The sequence below is a fragment of the Diceros bicornis genome, chromosome 18 (genome assembly GCF_020826845.1).
Source record: "Diceros bicornis minor isolate mBicDic1 chromosome 18, mDicBic1.mat.cur, whole genome shotgun sequence".
In the NCBI taxonomy this organism is placed as follows: domain Eukaryota; kingdom Metazoa; phylum Chordata; class Mammalia; order Perissodactyla; family Rhinocerotidae; genus Diceros; species Diceros bicornis.
Genome location: NC_080757.1, coordinates 27,177,045 through 27,191,692, shown reverse-complemented (window position 1 = coordinate 27,191,692; position 14,648 = coordinate 27,177,045). Strand labels below are relative to the sequence as shown.

Below are 14,648 nucleotides of genomic sequence, written 5' to 3'. Positions count from 1 at the left end.
AGAACTTTCAGGCTAGACTTTGCCACTCTAAGTCAACAGCCCTGACACGGAGAGAAGGTTTCTTTTTGAGGTCCAGGAGGCAGAGAGATGGAAAAGGATTCTAGGATCCCTGGTATTTGGGGGACGACGGCCAAACCGCTCCTCGGAAGGGAGAGAGGCAGCAGGGAGCACCCATCTTACCAGCCCCACCTACCCAGAGGCGCTAAAGGGGGTTCGTTTCCACTATGGTGCTCCAGAAAGGGAGCCTGGAGTCCAGGCGCGGAGTGGCTGGAGCGGCCGCCTGAGCCGAGTGGCCAGTAGAGGGAGCCCGGCCCCAGGCCTGGGACGCGGCCCGCGTTGGGAGCGCGGGGGACTCGAGGTGGCTCGGCGCCTCCTGGCCCAGTCCGCCGTCCGCGCCGGCGGCGCCCGGCCTCGCAGCTCCGCCCGCGGCCCGAGCCGTGCTGCGACCCCCGAGGTGCGGCTGCCGCCGAGCAGGGGGCGCCCAACCTTTTGTCCCCGCCTCCTGTCCTCCTTGCGCGCTTGCTGCGCCCCAGCCCCGCGCAGCCCACAGAGCGCACAGCGCGGGTCACTTCGCATTGTAGCGTTTTATTGTTTTCTCGCGTTTTTGTCGTTTCGTCTCGCTCCGAAGCGAAAAGTGAAAACCTGAGGTGGAGCCCGCGGGCCGGGCGAGCAAAGCCCGGGCGGAGGGGCCGAGGGGCGGGCAGGGTGGTAGCTCCTCTGGGGGGCGGGGCCTTCTCCCGCAGCCAAGGACCCCCCCAAGCCCTGTACAATATAGATGCTCATGTAAAATGAAAAAAAAAAATTAAATGCTATGAGTTAATCTCTAAATATTATGTACACAGCAATGTACACCTTTGAATAAATTAATACCAATTTGCGTATTCTGGGAACCTTAAAGCTTATTTACACAAATTACCATTTATTTCATAAATATCTTTTTTTCCCTGGGGACTCAAGGCAAAAGTGCCACTCCCTCCGCTGACCCAGGGGTGGGAGGGGCGCCTGTCTCTTGGGGGAAGAGGTGGGAGGACTAAAAGAACAGGTCCCTCCCTGCTCAAGTCTACACTGACCAGTCTTCACGGACTCCAGCATCCCTCACCCCAGATTCTCAAGCGGTCCAGGCCCGAGGCTAGGAGCTCTGGGGCTCCCTCCGAAACTCCCAACCCTGACCCCTGCACCTTCTGGCTCCCGAAGAGACCGCTGGGCCAGGGGTGAGACCTCCCCACAGCGCTGGAGGACCCAGAGAGGACACCTTGACACTGGAGCAGATCTGGACCGAGTCCAGTGGCTCCAAAGCGACTGTGTTCCCAGCAGCCGGATTCCTTGTGAGGCCCAGGGAAGTGTCCCAGGCCCCTGCTGGCTAATCTGGGCTCTATTCCGGCTGCTGCAGCCCGTTTTTGCTCCTTTGTTTAAATAAATACCCATTCTGTGCTGTACACGTCCCAAGCAGCAGAGGCAGGCAGCCCAGGAGGCCTGCGTGGCAGCAGAGCAGCTGGGCAGCCCCCTCATTTGGGCGACTCCCTGCTGGGAGAGAGGGCTCGCTGGCTCTCCAGCCCACTCACCAGTCTCTGGATGCTCTGCAGTTCACTGGCCGCCTCTTTGGCTGAGCCGCTGGGCGATAGGGCACCGCGGGGCGGGACACCCACTTTGCGGAGAGCCAGCTCGGGCAGCGGGCTGGACTCCCGGCTGTTGCCGCCTGCAGCCTTGGAGCCCTCGGCCGCCAGCCCAGTGCTGAGGAGGCTAGTGCTAGGCGGGATGGCGACCGGGATCTGGTAGGGGCTGAAGCGCAGGCGGGGCCGGGCACTGCCCAGAAAGGGGCTCCGGGATAGGGAGCCAGCAGCGGCAGCGGCTGCAGCCGCAGCACTGGTAGCTGGCAAAGCAGAGGCTGCTGCCGCAGCAGCTGCCATGTAGGTGTAGGGGTAGGGGAAGAGGCCTCCGAAAGTGGGCATTGGGATTCCCTGGAAGAAACAGAACAAGACCAGGGTTAGGCATCCATCTGAGGTGTTCCTGAGGATGGGCTGGGTGCTGGGGGTGGTGCTATAACTGGGAATCCTTGCTGTACCGTTTTAGGAATATAAGACCAGAGCTCACATAACTATAACCCCAAGCAGCAGAGATAGGCATAAGCCAGTATGTCTATGGGCAAACCCAGTAAAAGGGAAGCTCACTTCAGGTTATGATACACAGGCCTGGCGCCATCAAGCTCTGTGCCAGGTATTACAGTAGGAGTAAAGAAAGGACATTTCAGGTGGCTGAACTAGCATGGGCAAAGGCCTAGAGGGAGGAAACAGGCAGGCATAGGGCCAGGTGGCAAGCAGGCAGTGTTGGCTGTCTTGGGAGGTTCTGCTCACTTAGAACAGTGTCTTCCCCAGGCCTTCTTTCTACAGGTGCCCAGAAGGACTGAGGAAGCACAGGCCGCGGGAGAAGCTTTGTAAATTCTCCCTCTACCTGCCCACCTGCTCAGCGGTCTCCTGCCTGGACCAGGAGAAGGGCACAGATGCCAATCAGTTATAAACTGGCCTGACTATTCTACAAAGAACTCTTGGCAGCACTTCAGTGGCAGCTGAGGAAGGAATGCAAAGTCTTTGCCTGTGGAGAGCACAGTAGCCAGGAAACCCTGGATAAACACCGCCTGAGTCCATGAAGCCCGACTTTTGGATCATCTGACCTTTGAGATAATGGCTCACTCCCCAGAGTATGTGGGTATGGGGAGGAGGGCAGGGAACTGACTGTGCTGGGCTTCCATGCCTCAGGCCTGGCTCAGGCAGGGAGAAGGAAAGAAGTAGCTTAGTCAGGAATGAGAAAATATCCTTCCTGAGAAGGTCAAGCCCTACTGGGCATTCAGACCTGGCATCTCAGGTAGGGAGGAAGGAGGGAGGCTTCAGATATCCCAGGATTTGGCTCTACCTGATGGCCAGGGGCGGGCTACTCTGGCTTGGGAACTTTACCACTAGCAGTATACCAAGTGATGCCTCCTGAGCACTAGGTACTCTCGCTCTAGCCTTGCACCTGCTGACCAGGCTGTGTCTAGAAGCCCTGACTTCCCCATGACCTCTCTGATGCCCCTGCTTATTACCAGAATTTGTCTGAGGAGAAGGCATTCACATACACACAGAATCAAGGGTGCAGATTAAGCGTCCAGGCCCTGAACTCCATCTTCCAGAGGCTTCCTTCCAGCTCAGAGCCCCAGACATGTGATGTTAGTGCCTCGAACACTCACTCCACTCACCCCCGACACTGAGCTCTGTTTAAAACTTGTTTCAGAACCCCCTCCCACACTTTAAAAATATTTGTTTCTAAACCAAAGGAGGCTTCTGAGACCTGAACTCCTATTTTCCTTCCCTTAAGATAAGATCTCAAGGGTTCAATTTGCTAGAAACCTCAGAGGGAAGAAAATGAATGAAGAGATTCCAAATCTTTCCACAGGGAATATTCCACCCAAGCAACCAAAGATGCCACTCTCCCTGTCAGATCTCCTTATTTTGCTGCTGGCCATAGTCTCATAAACTCTCCCCTGAGAGCTCAGAATTTCAGCCTGAGCCTGGGGAACTGAGCCCCTCTTCCCTGAAATGTTTGGCTGGGGGAGTTGGGAGACCTAAGGTGGGGGAAGGAACAGTCCTGTCCTTTGTCAGGTCTGATGACTTCCTGGAGGGCCTAAAAGGGACCAGATGCATCTGGGAGGTGGGTCATTTTGGTGGTCAATTGTCCAGAAAATATTGCAAATTTTCCTACTCCCTTTATCCAGCCACCTTGGCCTTTAAGGTGTTCCCAAGAAAAATGTCCTAAGGCCAAGAAAGTGGACTTCACAAAAGCCAGGGGCAGCCCCAATCTGTCAGAGCAGAAGAGTCTAATGGGTGCCTCACTCTATGCTGGGGTTATAGGGAAGGAAACAGGCCCCAAAAGGGTCACGGACTTGCCCAAGGTCATACAGCAGTCAGAAGCAGCGCCCTGGCCAGACCTTGGACTTAACAGTCTTAGTCTCCCTGAACCTAGGTGTAGTGTAGAGTGTCCATCAAGTCTCCCTGGGATGAGTCTTTCCCCGCTAGAAGCTCTGAGCGCCTATGCCACCCTCAAAGCCTATGCCCGCCTCAGCCGCCCACCTCACTCCTCCTCCCTCCATTGTGCTCCCACCAGATCACAGGCCTTACCTGAGATGCCAGCATGTGCTGGGAGAGATGGAACGGGAAAGGCGCGGCGGTGGTTGCCGCGCTGGCCGCGGGGCCCAGCCCAGCTGCGTCCAGCCCGGTGGCGGTCCCGGGCCCGCCGCCTCCGCCATTGCCGCCGCCGCCCGCCACCGAGGCCAGCAGGTGACCCATGCCCATGGCGGAGAAGGCTCCGGGGCCCATGGCGAACTGTCCCGGGTGCAGAAAGAGCGGCTGGCCGGCCCCCAGCGGCCCGAAGAACTGCTGCCCATGCAGGTGGCCCGAGAAAGCCAGGCCCGGCAGGTGTCCGGCGCCCAGGGGGGATGCACTGTCTGTCTGCACCACCAGTGGCGCCAGGCCGGGATCCTTGCCCTCGCCCACCTCCTTGCGCCCCTCGTCCTTCCGCCGGCCTTCGGCGCGCTCTTTCTCTAGGCTCCGCAGGCCAAAGGGGCCGTCCCCGCTGCTCTCGGCCGGCTCCTTGCCCCTCTCGGGGCTGCGCCGCTCCCGGGCGCGCTCAGGTTCGGTCAAGCGAGGGGAGCTGCCGCCGTCCAGGGCCGGGCTGCGGCCTAGCGCCGGCCCCGCGCGCTCCTCGCTCAGCCTCTCGGGCTCTGGGTCGCTGTCCGCGGCACACGACTTCTCCTCGGCTGCGGGGAGAGGGGACGCGCGGAGTTACAGGGGCCCAGGAAGGGACAGACGCGAGGCCTCTCCCGCTGTCTGCGCCGCGTCAGAGAGACTTGGGAAGGCCTGCTCTCGGGGATCCCAAGTCGGAGGAGCTTCTAGATCCTCGTCGGGCTAGGGGCAGCTGCAGGTCGCCTAATCGAAGACCGCTTTTTTACAGTGGGAGAAACTGAGCCCTGTAAAGAAACTACTGCCACAGAGTCACAGAGCCAGGGACCTAGCTTGGAGTCCAGCCGAGTCTTCTGGCTACCAGGGACCGCCCTCACAGGGGGGTCCCGGGTTGGAAGGCTGGTCCGAGACACACTGCTGTAGCTTCCCCCAGGCCTTAAGAATTGCCGGACGCTGAGCAAAGAGCCAGCTCGGCGCCCTGAGCAGACTCTCCCCTCTCCCTTCCCCCTACCCTTGGTCCGAATGCCCGACCCTCACCTCGGGTCCGGTGCCCGCGCAGGGGACTAGGCGCTGCCCCGGGGGAGAGTGGCGGCTCCCGCGCGGGGGGAGGGTCGCAAGACGAGGCATCCGACTCGGCGCCGTCGCGCTCCGGCTTGCAGTGCTCCTCGTACAAGCGCAGAGACGGCAGCGTCAGCTGCTTCCTGAGGATGAACGGAGGGAGCGGGTTAGAGGGGAGCGCACACACCCCCACGTCCTGCTCCCCCAGGCACCCGCCACAGGGCGGTCCCGCGCGCCCCTCACCTTTTCTCTCGCCGGCCGTTCCCGGTGTCCCGGAAACCCTTGGCAAACGGGTTGTTGTCAATCTTCAGCTGAGTGATCTGCGGGGACCGAGGGGGCGGCGCCAGGTCAAGATGAGACTCTTCCAGCCTGGCCTGGGGCACCCCGAGGTCAGCGGCTGCCGGCCCAGAGGAGAGCCCCGGATGTGTCCACTTGGTACCCGCCGCCTGGCATGGGACGCTCCGAGCCGGAAGGCGAGGTGAGGCCGGCGGGCGGGCCTCGCGGAAAGCGACAGGGTCTCTCCTCCTCCAAAAACTTTATTCGAGGCATAATCCCTCAACTTGTACACACAGGCCCAAAGCTGTGCGCACAGAATCGAAATCTGCCCAAGCATGCACACAGGCCCATGCGGTCACTCGGGGTAAACAAAGCCGGCACCTGAGCAGGCGCGCACAGAGACAGCAGAGCACACGCAGGTCCGCAGACACACGCAAAGACAAACCACACTCACGGGCCCGCGCACACGCCAGTACACACAGACAAAACAAACAAGTGCTCACTGAACCAAACGAATTCACACGCCTCCACACGTATCCAAGGCACCCAAATGGTGCACGCATTCCCGCGCGGACATATCGGTTCACAAAGACCGAAAGAACGACCGTCAGGACACTCGGACACTCTCCTTCGCCGGAGAGTGTTACACAGGGGCACAGGCCTAGTGGGGGTGGTGCTCTGACCCTCTAGGGAGAGTGTAGAAAGGCAGCAAGCAGAAAAAAACCCTTTCGCTTTAAGGAAAAGTCTCTAAGCACCTCCCAAATGGTCCCGGGCCTGGACAGACCCAGAAGGGGATGCTTTCGGGGGCTGTGTCACCTGTCCCGCCCTCTGGCTCCCCCAGGAAAGTAAAAACCGGGCCCGGGTTCCTAGCGTGGGTTCCTAGCGTCGGGAGAGCCTGGGCAGATTGCCTCGGGCGCCCTGTCTTCATTTAAATTCCCATCCCCGAGCCAAGAAATAAACGAATAAAATGTAAAAATGTCAGCGCGGGGCCCGGAGTCTCTGCTAATTGCTAAGTAAACATCCCCACCCCAACGAGCGCCCAGCTGTTCGCGCTCCCCGGGGAGCGTGTGTGTACGTGTCGCAGACTTCGGGGGGGAGCCTGGGGGATTTCGGTGGGTGCTGCGCTTAGCTTACAGATGTGAGACTTGGTGCTCGAGATGGGCTGTGAGGGCGCGGAGCGGGTGCGGGGGGCTGCGGGAGGGTGTGAGTGCGGGGTTGGAGCCTGCACTTGTGGGAGGGCGTCCGTGCAGAGGCTGGGCCCGCCGCCCGCCCCGCGCACCTTGTCGTTCTGGTAGGCAGTGACCGCGATGAAGTCGGTCTCGGGGAACACGTAGGTGCGGAAGGTGCTGTAGGGCAGCTTCAGGATGTCGTTGGCTCGCACGATGTGGAAGCGCGGTTGGTACTTGTGCATGGAGTTCAGGATGGTCTGCGGGGAGGGCGTGGGTCAGCCGGCAGCCCCCAGCCTTTGGCCGGAGCATTTCTACTCTCTGGGGACCTGACCTCTTTCCATCTCTCTCACCGTTTCTGCCTTCTCCACCCCCCACCCTCTGCTATTTTCTCCTGTCTTCTCTACTCTTTTTCTCGTCTATATTTCTTTTTCTTCTATTTTTCTTTCTCAATTTTCTTTATCAAAGTTTCTCTCTCCATTAAAAAAAAAATAACCCCAGTTGAAAACAGAAATAAGACAAAATAAAAACCCCTGCAACTGCACTCTTAATCTCTCTGCCTGGGCTCATTGCTTAAGCCCCTAGTAACCCCATGGAGAAATGATTGGGACCTAAGGGGGGCTCACCACTGCCCTACCTCCAAATGGGCAGTCCCTTTTGCCCCATGAACTCCCCCCTCAGATTCTTTAGGGCCCTGGCTCAGGCAGAAAGGGAGAGAACCCCCAAACTCCCTCCTCCTGGTGGGGCATCTGCCTGTGGGAGGAGGGAAAGGAGCCTCAGAGAGGGTGTGGAGGGGGCTAGTTTAATTTTTATATCTCCTAGTTTGGGAAAAGGGATGGGGACACGGATGGGGACACAAGGGTGAGGACAAGCTGACATAGTGGGCAGGTCTTCCAAGCTCAGCATCTAAAGACCAGTGGCTGCACGATGGAGTCCTGGCCGCACCTGCCTCCCACTGGACTCTAGGAAGGGCCTTCGAAGGCCTTCAAAGCGGAGATTCTGAACAGCCTGGAGCTTACCAGCCCCCGAGCCCGCCGTTCCCCAAGCTTGCAGAGCAGAGCCCTCTGGGTCCAGGCCCAGCCGGCATATGCCACAGGGCAGTGACCTGGCCAGGGTCACTCTGGGGGTTTGGCCCGCGATGCCCGCCGCCTTGCTCTCCGGACCCCTCCCCCAACCCCAGCAGTGCCAGGTGCGGTGTCTCCCACTCCCATCCCCACGCCTGCCCCGCACTCACGAAGCCATGCTTGTCGGAAATGTTGTTGGTCAGCTTTAGCTTGTGGAAGGCCACAGGCTTAGCCATCCACTGCTCTCCCGTGGCCGGGCTGTCTGGGTGGATGTACATGCGTTTGGGCATCTCGGGGTCGGCCTTGCCCGCCACCATCCAGCGCGAGTTATGGAATTTATACCGGCAGTCATCAGCGGCCACAATGTCCATCAGCAGGATGTATTTGGCCTTCTTGTCCAGACCGCTGACTCGCACCTTGAAGGGAGGAAACATCCGCCTGCGAGGAAGGGAAAGGCGGAGACGCCATGGAACCCGGCTCTGTATCGGAGGACAGTCTGCCCCGCCCTGGAACCTGGCTCTCTATCGGAGCGCGGTCTGCCCCGACACACACCACTGCCTGGAGCTTCCCCATCTGTGTTTCCCTGTTGTTGCTGCTTTGCCCCCTTATTTCTGCCCGGGAGACCCCACTCGTGGTTGTTACTCCTGGGAGATACCGTTTCTGCGTGTCAGACCCTCTCTTATTATAAGGTTTCTCATTGGCTTCATGCTCAGATCTGGTGACTCTCTTTCTCCCTAATCTGAGATGAAAGCCGGTGTCCAGGAAAGAAATCCAGGCTCTCTAGAAATACACCCGCTTCCCTTGAATCTCCCCAAAAATCGTTTAGGGGATATGCCCACTTAAGACCAACTCCCAGAAATAAAATTCGGAGGATATTTGTTTGGGGAACTGGGTTACAGCGCCGAACAAGACCCTGACCATGAAGTTCGGGGGAAGAGGGTGAGCCTGAGGCCTGGATTCTCGGTGGCTGAGTCGAAGGATGGAGGGTTTGGGGACTGTGGTTTTCTTCTGGCTTTAAGGCTTGGAACGGCATGTGCGTCCGGAGCTCCTCGCTCCGCGGCCAGGACAAGGATCCCGGCCCAGTCCGGCTGCGGCTGGGCCGGCTCGGGGCTCGCTGCCGGAACAGAGCGGCCAGCGGGAAGCAGCAGGCCAGCCTGGGCCTAGCAGAGTGCGAGTCCCATTCTGGGCGCCAGGCTCGGAGGAGAGTCCGAAGACGCTGCATCCTTCCCGGGGCTCCGAGTCAGACCGAGAGGCAGGAGCGAGGCCGCGGGGCTTTGGAGTTGCAGTGGAAACCTCCGAGACCCTCCAGGGCCGAGCCACGGGGCCTCCTCGGCTTTGGGACATTCAACGGTTGAGACTATTCTTTAAGAGCCGTGTTTCCGTTTTACTTCATTCGGGAGATTTTGATGTTTTAGTTTTAAAAAAAATCACTCGATGCCAAATGAGAAAACCAACTTGGTTGTCTGTGGGATCTAAGCGTGGCGCGAGGGCCGGAGCCGGGAGCCGCGAGCGGCGGGCTCGGCGCTGGTCGGTGCTGTCTGGTCCCCCAGCCCAGCTTCCCCATCTCCCGCGCGCCCGCCGGCCAGCCGACCGCCCTACCTCCCGGACTTGGTGATGACCATCTCGGTGCCCAGCTTGTGGAACTGGTCCCACAGCTCCTTGGCCTCCAGCGTCACCTTGGGGTCGTCCTCCACCTCGTCCTCGGGCTCCAGGCTCTTAAGCGAGCGCAGATGCGCGGCGGGCGGGTGCGGGCCGAGCGCCGAGACGTGCAGCCCCGCCTCGGCCGCGGCCGCCGCCGCCGCCGCCGCCGCGGCCGCCGCCCCCGCCAGGCCCGGGTCGGGCAGCGGCTTGGCCAGCGCGCCGGGCGGCAGTGCGAGCGCCGGGAAGAAGGAGGGCTGCGCCGCCGCCAGGAAGGCAGACATGGGGAAGTCGGCCGGCCGTGGCGCGTGGAAGGGGTGGTAAGCCATGGCGCTGGCCGCCAGCGCCGGCTCTCTCATCGGGACATCCGGCCCAGGCGCCCGGGGACCGGGGCCGGGGGCGCGCGGCTCGGACCCCCGGCCCGGGTGGCGGCGCGCGCGGAGAAAGGGCGACCCGGGTGGCGAGCGCGGCGGCGGCTCCTCCCGGTTCCCTGTCTGGCGCACGGCTCTGGGCGCGCGGCTCTGGGCGCGGGGGCGGCGGGGGCTCTGCGCTGGGCTGGGCTGGGCTGGGCTGGCCCGCTCCGGCGCCGGGGACCACGCGCGACTGGTTAGATCTTGTCGTGATCTCTGGAAAACTGTGACTATCTCACATGTCCTGCCCTGCTCGGATCCCCTGCGCTAACGAGCCAGGCCCCCCTTGATTGCTGATTTTACGCTTTTTGGACCAATTGTGGGTCTCCGGGGGCGGGGTTTTGACAGCTCAGGCCAAGCTCTGGCCGGGAGGGGGGGCCGGGGAGAAGGTGTCGGAAGCCTCAGCAGTAAGAAAACATGTCAACAGAATAAAATATTAACCAATGACGGGCCAGCGGGCCCCGAGACCCCTCCCCCTGCCCCGGCCCCCACCTCGCCGCCCACGCCCGCGGCTGCCTGCGCCGGGACGCGAAAGCTCGGCGGGCCGACCCGACCCGCCGAAAGGGCCTGAGGCGGGGGCGCCCGGGTCCCAGGGCCCTGGGGAAGGACCCCCAGCCGCACGCCGGCCCCAAGTGCAAAGCACTGACACGGCCCCGAGAGGAGAGGGGGCGCCCTCCCTCTCCCGCGCCTTGCCGCCCGGCCGCTCTGGCCCGCGCCCCAGCTTGGCCTCCGACCCCGCTCCCGGCCGCGGTGCCGCCCGGGGCCCCTGCACTCCGGAGGGAGGCTGCGGGTGCTGGAAAGAGAGGCCGGTGGGCTGGCGAGTCGGGAGGCGCGGGCGGCCGAGGTCCCGGAGTGGAACCCAGGTGGCGGGAGCCGGTGAGTGGAGCCGTGACAGAGCCCTGTGGGGTCGGCGTGGGCGGGAGCGGGACGCGGCCTTGCACTCGGGAAACGCGGGGACCCCCTAGCCCGCGCCTCCCCTCACAGGAAGACTCAGGAGGAACCTGGAGTCCCGGGCAAGCTTTGGATTCAGCCCAGTAACCGTCTGCGTCCCCGACCCAGCCGTGAGCCCTCCGACGGTCTGGAGAGCCGGTCCTTGGGCTAGGAAGGTGTGCGCACCTTCCGCCGAGCACAGGGCGGCACGGCGCGGGCTGATCCCGGCCCTCAGATTCTTGACCCGCGACCCAACGAATTTTCGCCGCATCCGGTACCAGTACCGGAGACATAAGCCTTCCTCATCCTAAACACCGGCATCCTCTCTCCGCCACTTTCCTAGAGTTTGTTTGCGACTCTCGGAAGCGCACGTCCTCCAAGTTCAGTAGTGCCGAGTAATGAGTGTGGGGGTCGGAGTGTCTGTGCGCACCTGTAGCTGAACGCCCCTACCCCACTCTCCTCAATCAGTCTTGGTTCTCCAGCAGCCCCATTATTACCCCCTTCGCCCCCCGCAGTGTGTGTGTGTGCGCGCGCGCGCGCGTGTGTGCTTCGTGCCCAGTGTGGTGGTGCTCTCTCTGCGCAGCGGGAGCTGCAACTTAAGGCGTACGTCCTGAGAGTGAAGCGGCCACACACCTGCCTTGAATCGGGCTCCGGCGCCGACACTCGGACTGATTTCTGGCGGTCGCGTTCCGAAGGACAAGACGGACCACGCACTAGACACGGGTGACACTCTTGCCCGCACAACCAATAAAGTGCGAGTGAGTTCGGCCGGTGCGGGCCGTGTGCCCGCGTGGTGGGCGCGTACAGCCCACATCCAACAGTGACCCAGGCAACCTTGCCCATCCGCTGCGTACACCCTTGTCGCTGCACGCTCGGACCTGGCATGTAAAGCCTGATCGCCCCGGGCAGTGCGAGTTCGGGACTGGCCGGAGCGGTTTGGCCTCCGGGACCTTTTTTCTACTTTTCCTAGCCGCCCCGGCGCTCTCGAAACTCCCCTACCCAGCGCGCAAATGGGCGCCGCCCCCACGAGGTCTTCGAGACCTCGCTCTTGACTGGGTCGCTCCTCTCTTAGTGCCTCCTCTCTGTCCAGAACGAATTTTCGGCTCCGCGCTGCGCAGTCTACGCGGCCGAGGCAAGATCCGTTGTAGCTGTGCACAGGCAAAGTCTTGCCGGCTCCATCTTAGGCAGGATGTGGCCCCTCGGGGAGGGGCGTGTGCGGACAGGTTTGCTCAGTCTGTGAGGTGACCAGAAAATAGCCAGAGCGGTGTTCCTTAGCCGGGAATCCGGGTACGGGCCTGGGAATCCGTGAATATATTTGCAGAGTCGTGTGTACACATACTTTCGGACTAGTAAAAATGTATGTATACCTGTGTGTGTGCAATTTGGATATTTTCCTGGGGAACGTCCGTATCTGGTCCAGGGGTCCAAGGCCCGGAGAGTTTGAAACACGCGGGCCTGGGTTGTTTGCCCAAGAAACCCGGCCGCGACGGTGCAGCGGCTGCATTTGGGGCCCACGATCCCACCTGGCCACAGCCAGTGGGCCACGGACCTGCCCTCCGGTGGCCACAGGCTCTTTCCGGGCCGGGCCCCCACCGTCTGCGCCGCTGTCCCGCAAGGTCCTGCAACAGCTGCTCTCAAGACTTTGAGTCTACTCCCCAGCCTAACTCTCCAGCGAGGAAAATCCATGGTTCACGGAAAACCCGCGCAGGGGAGGCCCAGGCGGCCCCGGAGCGGCGCCGTGCGGCGCCTAGTTCCCTCTTGGCCCCTCCCCCACCTGGGTCTACCCCTCTTTCCCTTCCCAGGAACAGGCGCCCCTGGGGGGTCCCCGGGGCTGAGAGTGCGTGTCTCTTTAAGAGGCCCCGGGGGGGCGCCTCGCGAGCCGCCGGGAGCTGGAGGGGGAGGGCACGGGCGGGGGCGGCTGGCGCCAGGCGGCCGAGGCCCCACAACAAAGCTCCGGCCCCTGTCACTTCGCATCGGCCGGGCCCCGCAGACGGGCGGGGGACGCGCGCTCAGCCGCCCCTCCCTCTCCCAGGCGGTCCTGGGCGCGGGCGTCGGGCGGGCGCAGGCCTCCCGGCCTCCGGCCCCTTGCGCGCGCTCAGTACGCTCTGCGCTTCCCGCAACAAGGAAATTGGGCGGGGGCGGCGGGGGCCGGGTGGGGCCGCGGTCCTGAGCCTGGCTGGGCTGCTGGTCCGTCCTTGGCCCCGTAACCTTTCGCGGGGTCAAGAGCCACTGCTGAGACCTTTCCTGGGTTGGTCCCCGCCGGTGTCTTTGGTCGGTGTGACTAAGCGTGATCTGCGTGCGCCCGCGGGCATGGCTTGGGGATGTATGGCAGAAGGGACGTACGTCCGGGTAACCGGGCGCCGGCGTGATACTGGTACTAAGTGCACGGTCGTGTATGAGTGTGTCCGGGCTAAGCTCGGGTGACGAGTGTGGCCCTACGCGTGTGACCGCAGTGGAGGTGCAACTGGGTGCGTCGGTCCCGGTCTTGGCGTGTTGTGTGTGTATGCAGGGGGGTGGGGCAGACAGACAGAGTTGCTTCTCATCTCTGGCTTCCCGGCCGGACCCGCGCCTCCCAGAGCCTTGGCGCCAGCCAGCCCCGTTTAGCGGCCGGGCCCGGCTCCCCCGCGGTCCCGGGTCTGGCTGGGGTGGGGGCCGCGGCCTCGATGACCCCGGCCCGCAGCGGCCCGGCCTGTCCCGTCCACTTAGACAAATTGCGGCTGACAGGCACGCAGTCTCTCTGGAGTCGCCGCCCGCCCGTCGCCTCCCTCCCGACCCAATTACCCCGCGCAGGGTCGGGCCAAGTGGCTGGGATGGGGCGGGGGGCGCGGGGAGAGTGGGAGGCGCGACCTCTTCTCGGCCACATTGTGGCCCCGGTCTTGCGCCGGGACGGGCGGCGGGGCCGCTTCTTCCGGTTAGGTCCCGCAAAGTGCCTGGGCAACCATGGCTTTTGAGGTCAGTCCCCAGTCTTCCAGGCTGATGCGAAGGCGAGGCCCAGCCTGGCCGCTGTGGCCCGGGACAGAACTGGCCCTCAAGGGGCGTCGCTCTGCACCTGAGAGCGAAGTCACACGGCCAGCAACCAAGGACGCGTCCCCGCCGGACTTTGGACGACTTCCCCAGAGTTTGGGGAATCCCGTAACCCTGGAAGCTCCAGAATATTTTCTGCTTTGGCGTCGAGGTCCGCGAGTCACAGCTGTCCACTTGGGACCCCGGGTTCGGCAAAAGTGAGGTGCACATCTGTGAAGCTGCGTGTGCGTGGACGTGCACGGGTGTGAGATCATGGGTGTAGCTGCCTAGGATGGCGGCAGCATGAACAGGCCACGAAGCTACGTGGCTTGAAAGTGAGGGAAAAGCGCAGGAAGGACCCCTAGGACCGGCCCACCTGCGAGAGAAGGGCGGGGCTGGCCTGCGCGCGCTCACCAGACTCTTGATTCGCTTTTAGAAACGCTTTCACAGGGAGCGGGGCCGGGGTTCCCTGGAGCAGCTTCGGGGACAGCACGCTACAATCCTGGCCCCAGCTGCTCCGCACGCCCCCTCCCTCTCCCCGCGGAAGAGCTACCTGGCTGTCCAGTCAGCCTCCTGGCCTCGAACCAACCTTTTGCCTTTTGACCTGCAGCTTCCTCTTTGCCTGCTTCAGCCTATTTGCTCCCCTCATCAGGGCGTGCTCCCCTCCCCCCACTTTACAGATGAGGACTCTGAAGCCCAGAGGTGCAGTAATTTATTCGAGGCCACACAGCTACCCGGTGACAGAGCAGGGATGGGACCCTGGGACCTGCAAAGAGAGTAAGGTGGAATCCACTTCTTAGAAGGTGGTGATGTCATTGCTGTCCCACTAGCTATCCCTTCTCATACAGCAAGGGCAATAATGAGACTCCAGTGCCCCACCCTAAGGCTGGGCTC

General features: G+C 62.2%; 1 protein-coding gene across 1 annotated transcript; it reads right to left on the bottom strand.

Moving 5' to 3' along the window:
• Positions 1–568: 568 nt before the first annotated feature.
• TBX2 (T-box transcription factor 2) lies at positions 569–9,770 on the bottom strand. Its single transcript, XM_058559338.1, has 7 exons — positions 9,373–9,770; positions 7,944–8,211; positions 6,823–6,969; positions 5,511–5,587; positions 5,247–5,410; positions 4,149–4,786; positions 569–1,958 (listed from the first exon to the last, which is right to left on the bottom strand). The coding sequence occupies exons 1-7, from the start codon at positions 9,768–9,770 to the stop codon at positions 1,506–1,508; spliced, it is 2,145 nt and encodes a 714-aa protein (XP_058415321.1). The 3' UTR covers positions 569–1,505.
• Between the last annotated feature and the right edge of the window lie 4,878 nt (positions 9,771–14,648).

What these genes read in the sequence shown, in the direction of transcription:
- TBX2 (XM_058559338.1), bottom strand. Translation starts at nt 9,770, where the DNA reads ATGAGAGAGCCGGCGCTGGCGGCCAGCGCCATGGCTTACCACCCCTTC. An exon ending in CTGCCTACCAGAACGACAAG is followed by an intron (nt 5,588 to 6,822) that starts GTGCGCGGGGCG and finishes CGGTCCCCGCAG; the next exon opens with ATCACTCAGCTGAAGATTGA. An exon ending in AGCACATGCTGGCATCTCAG is followed by an intron (nt 1,959 to 4,148) that starts GTAAGGCCTGTG and finishes TGTTTCTTCCAG; the next exon opens with GGAATCCCAATGCCCACTTT.